The sequence below is a fragment of the Sinocyclocheilus grahami genome, unplaced genomic scaffold (genome assembly GCF_001515645.1).
Source record: "Sinocyclocheilus grahami isolate Dianchi unplaced genomic scaffold, SAMN03320097.WGS_v1.1 scaffold358.1, whole genome shotgun sequence".
Taxonomy (NCBI): Eukaryota; Metazoa; Chordata; class Actinopteri; order Cypriniformes; family Cyprinidae; genus Sinocyclocheilus; species Sinocyclocheilus grahami.
In genome coordinates this window covers 933,016-938,306 of record NW_015505537.1, presented here as the reverse complement: position 1 = coordinate 938,306, position 5,291 = coordinate 933,016, and the positions used below count along the sequence as shown (strand labels likewise).

The 5,291-nt window shown below is 39.6% G+C and overlaps 1 protein-coding gene across 2 annotated transcripts; it reads right to left on the bottom strand.

The window, feature by feature from the left end:
- Positions 1 to 529: 529 nt before the first annotated feature.
- LOC107548931 (iroquois-class homeodomain protein IRX-6-like) lies at positions 530 to 4,521 on the bottom strand. 2 transcript variants are annotated; one of them, XM_016229803.1, is made up of 7 exons: positions 4,456 to 4,521; positions 3,379 to 3,642; positions 2,865 to 2,974; positions 2,459 to 2,754; positions 1,700 to 2,338; positions 1,343 to 1,448; positions 530 to 764 (listed from the first exon to the last, which is right to left on the bottom strand). In XM_016229803.1, the coding sequence occupies exons 1-7, from the start codon at positions 4,519 to 4,521 to the stop codon at positions 725 to 727; spliced, it is 1,521 nt and encodes a 506-aa protein (XP_016085289.1). In that variant the 3' UTR covers positions 530 to 724. The 2 variants fall into 2 exon arrangements, with proteins under 2 accessions (XP_016085289.1, XP_016085290.1); XM_016229804.1 differs by having other exon boundaries at positions 1,334 to 1,448; positions 4,456 to 4,504.
- Between the last annotated feature and the right edge of the window lie 770 nt (positions 4,522 to 5,291).

Genomic DNA, 5,291 nt, shown 5'->3' with positions numbered 1-5,291 from the left:
CGATTAAGTAATGACTGTGGAAATGATGTACCCTTTCTTCACACCCTTGCTGAGTCCATTCACGTCCGCGTCTGAATTTATGACCTTCCAGCAATGCCCCGGCTTTAGGCGTGGAGTCAAGAGGATAAACTGAACTGTATAGAGCTATCTGATTAATTTATAAACAGAAATCATTAAACAAAAATGAGAAAACGAGTTCTTAGAAAATATTTTATAAATAACAACATAACATTTATTCACAGTTTCTTGATATAAACATAGCACACTCCTCAGGAGCACAGTATCGCACCTCATTTATTGTTAATAGGTAAATAAAAGTAAAAAGACTGACTGTAAATTTTACACCAGCTTCCAAAAAAGTAAATCACACAACATCAAGCACATGACCACAGAGAAATAAATGAAACACGCAACAAAACCTTGAGAGGACACATGGTAACAGATAAATAAAGCTGATGGATAATCAAACAATAAATAGATAAATAGAATTACTAAACTACGATTGCCAATGCAAACATAAGAAATTACAATTTATTCCCATACATACATAAAACATTGCATAAAGTTATTGACACCATCAAATCATATTGTGCAAAATTATGGCTGCCTCCAGTTTTCACAGTTCCAGAAAGAGCACACATTTTCATTGCGCTACTATTTCAAGTGCCTGCTGCCATGGGCTTATAGTTCTTCATTGACTCCTTTCCATAGTGCATAATGTAGATCAGAAAAATGTCCCCGTGTTTATTGGCATTTCCACAGTCCTAATTCAGAGTGAGAAGGAAAATGTATGAGAACAATGACAGGTTTGTCAGACAGATAACTGCATGATGAAATCCTTGTGACACAACATTGCAGAACGCAGAGGACACGTATACCTCAAATCACACACACACATGCATATACTAAATGGAAAGAGACGTTTTTTTTTCTTTTAGTTGTGCAATATAGTTGAAATAGCCCAAGCAATCCAATAATGTTCATCAGTTTAGCTGATGGTTGTACATCACAAATGTTTACTGTTATCAAAGATACTTTACTAGAGAGTATGTGTAATGGCATTACTTGAATGCAGACTGTGAGGTGACAGATATTATGTAATCCTACATGATTGGATTTATTTTTATTTAAAAAAAAACCTGTAACCATACACAATAGTTTGCAGATACATTTACATGTTCTGTGCAGATCTTTCTTATTTTCTCACATATTAAGTATGCAATGTTATTCTGATCATTATGTGAGCGATATCAGTTATATACGAACACCTCCATAATGGGTTCAAAAATACATTTGTTAATGTGTGTGTGTGTGCATATTCACTCATGCTCACCTGCCTCACCTCTTCATCACAGGTCTGAATGCAGTGGTTTTGACATCCTGGATTGTTGGATGTCGCACACTGTCCACACTGGATTCTGTCTCTGTCTTTCCTGCACTGGTGAAGTCTGTAGTACACAATCACAAGAGATCACAACTGTCAGTAAACTACACAAACAGTACTCAAACAAATACAAAAGTTGTATTTAATATTTTTTTTATTTTGCATATCTGTATATAATTAGTTTGAAAAAATAAGTTATTTTGAATAATTGAAATATAGCATTTAGAATTCCAAACGGCTGATAACTTAACCTGGCATAACTTTGATTGCTACTTGGTCCTGTTATATAGCTCTGTGAACAGAGAAAGGGTGTACCTTCCATTGAGGAATACTGGCAGGATTCTGTCAGTCCAGGATAGGATGAAGAGTGGAGTTGGAGGGTCTTGAAGTTCCCACTACTGTATGCCTTGTGTATCCCCTGCAGTCCTTCTTGGTAAAGGCTTTCCGTATTGCTGAGGCTGGTAGGGTCCTGAAGGCCCTTCAGCTGTCCACACTGCACTCCTCCGATTGTGGGCAACCTGACTCCCTGCATCTGACAGTCCACAGGCCCAGTCCGTACATCTCCACCATGCTGCATGCCTAATACAACCCCTGCGGCGGCCGTACGTGCCAGCGACCAGATCCGGGGCTTCTCCGATGACTCAAAGTGAGAGAGTGCCACAGTGTTGATAGAGGTGGACTGAGGTGAGGGCTGTTGTTGCTGTGGTTTGGAGCCCAGAGAATCCAGGTAGTCAGGGTTCAGAGCCCCAAAACTCTTTAGACCACAGGGAAAATATGGGAAGTTTGAGTGGAGAGGGAGGTCAGGGTTACAGTCCCTCTTCGGAGGGGAGGAAGTCGACAGGTCATCTTGACCTGATTTCTCACAGTCACTGTCCAGCTTGTCACAATCCTCGTCCTCTATGTCATCCAGGTCACTGAACTGCAGGTCCCGCTCATCATTACTGTCTTTGGAGTCTGTGCAAGAGCAGTAAGAGATACTGAGTGAGCATTCACATGCATTTACAAACAACAAACGCAGTCTAATACTTTTTTAATTTACAGAATTTAATTTAGCTGAGAAGCATTATGACTTACCTTTGGTAATACTGTCTGGGTCACTCTTATTGAGGTCTTCCTTCCGGTCATCAGCCACTTTGTTTTTGGGGGACCAGGTCATCTTGTTCTCCTTTTTTAGTCTCCTTCTAGCATTGGCAAACCAGGTAGACACTTGCGTGAGAGTCATTTTGGTGATAATGGCCAGCATGATCTTCTCACCCTTTGTAGGATATGGGTTCTTTCGATGTTCACAAAGCCATGTTTTAAGAGTGCTTGTTGTCTCCCGCGTGGCATTTTTTCTCCGGGTTGACCCATTAAAATCGACTGTCCCATACCTGAATGAAATTAAAATGTGACGTCTTTAAAAGGTTAACAGAATTTGTATTTAAAGCAAAGCATTATACATATCAAAATATCATATTAGTGGGACAGATACAAATCTCACCTGTCATACTGGTACTGGCCCAGTGAGTGGTCATATGAATAGTAGGCAGCGGGCTGGGTTATAGTGCCATGAAGACTGCCTGACCCCTCTTTGATTTCATATTGTGGGTTCTAAAGATAAATAAAAAACTACACATTTTAAAATGTGATATAGCTGCCATATATTACTGGCACCGAGTAAGGACATTTATTATTTACAGTGGAAACAACACTTTATCTCCTTACTGTCCTTAAATTGTAACCTTATTTTATCACTTACATGATAATTAAGCTATACACACATTTCTCTTTATTTATTCCAAATTTAACCAAGTAGGGCCTTTTACAGCAAGCAGATGACTATGTCGCTTCATTCTCTGTTTATTTCGTCTGATTATTCAAAGTTATTACACCCGACAGCTAGACAGCATGGTCCTCTTACCAAGCCAAAATAATCAATAACAAGCCGTGACTTGAATGAGTCAATCGATTGAACGGAGGACCCGCGCTATATCTGATGAGAGGGCTACACGTACCAGGCTGGAGTAGATGGCAGAGGGGTCGGAGCTGTACGGAAAGTAATTGGCGTAGTTCTGACCGGCTGCGGCCGCTGCTGCTGCGTAGGGAGAGCCGTACATCCCGAGCGCGGCGTTGAGCTCGTTCCGCGTGCTAGCCAGCAGCCGGTTCTCATAGGAGGGACAGCAGAAGGAGGCTGCGGTCTGAGACGCGCTCGATCCTTCCGTCACCGACCTGGAAATCGAATCGCAGCAAGTCGTGCTGGGGTTTGCCGACACGAAAAACTGCATGAAGAAAATTGTGGACAGACATGTCATTTTATATTTGCGTTACAAAGCATGCGCACAGTTTCCTTAGTAAAACAGAAAATGAAGGTAAGACGACGTTAAGAAGCTTTGCGTAGAACCGAACTCGCTTGAAACCGCTTGTATTTTATTCTCATCCATGCGTTTTGTGCACAAAGATAAGAAGTGTACTTTAATTTGACTTAATTGAGGCATTTATTGTACAAATTATTGAAATGTCCATAAACATTTACTTAAAAAATAGGCGAACGTTATTTCTTGTGGGTTGATTTATATGTTTGGTGTAAAAAAAAAAAAAATCTGTTTTTGTCAAAGCTGAAAGTAAAACTTTCTGTTAAGTTTTGAGTCAGAGTAACAAAGTTAACCAGCAGCAAGCGCGGCGTCTTTTAACAATATAGCCGTCGTTTTTACATTAAAGTAAACTATAATTGATTGTAAGTTATGTTGTCAAAAATATCTGTCCGTTATCTGTTAATTCGTTTATACACACAGACGGCAAAGGGAGGAGTCTCACTCTCACTCTGTACAATTACACTGTAAAGGTAATTTACACGTTTACAACAACACGTGAGGTCATTTATAATTCAAATAACACATTACTATAAATATTGACAAACCCCACGATATCTCCTAACTTTACTTTAGGACTTAGTGACAGAACAATCTGCTGCTACCTAGTAGTGTTAGTTACTGAGGTCCAGAGATTATGACAGAATGTGCGGAAAAAACACTCTATGGTGTGCGCGCTCATTAAGCATCTACATGAGAAAAAGATACAATTTTCATGCTTACCTGAGAAGTAGCATTGTAAGGATATCCAAACTGAGAGAAAGACATAGCTGCTGCTTTTGTTACCATACGCAATATTCTTCTCCCGCTGATCGATTGAAACCAAATCTACTTCAAATCCACCGTTTTACACACATTTCCACAGTCGGCCTTTCGCTCAATAATAGATGACTGCACTTATCTGGCAAGCACTGAGGATGTTTACGCCAGCCCTAGATTTATATGTAGCCTATAGATAATCCCCTTAAGGAAATGAGAAATTAGAGTTAAGCTTCATCAAGTACAAAAACTATTGTTGTTAAACAGCTGTAGAAAGCTTAAATGATAACGTAAGACTTGCAAGATATGAACTTGTGGTTGTGCTATTATTTGTGCCTCTATAGTTCTTTAGAGGTCCTCCATGCACGGGTATCAGTGTGACGTCATCCTAATCCCGGGACGGCGAGGATAGAATGATGTCTTTGCCAATCACGCCATGCTTCGCGCTTTTCTTGAGGTGTGTTCTGCACACCCCTGTCCCCTCAGCGTTTTTTCCTTTTCTTTTGAAACATTAGTGCATTCCAAGACTTAGAGCGCAGAAAGTATTACTGGGTTTGCTGAAAGCGATAGAATGAATACAAACAATAAATCGTTCTTCATTTTTTTTTTAAATAATAGTCTCTCTCTCTCTCTATATAATTTTAATAAGCATTCACCTTCTTTGGGAATGTTAAGGATATTCATATGAAAATGAGGATATAATGCCAAATAGCGTTTTAATACCTGTTAGATCATGCTCTCCTTAATGTCCCCGTCAATATTTTTATTAATGTACAATAATTTCAGGTTCATAAAGATGT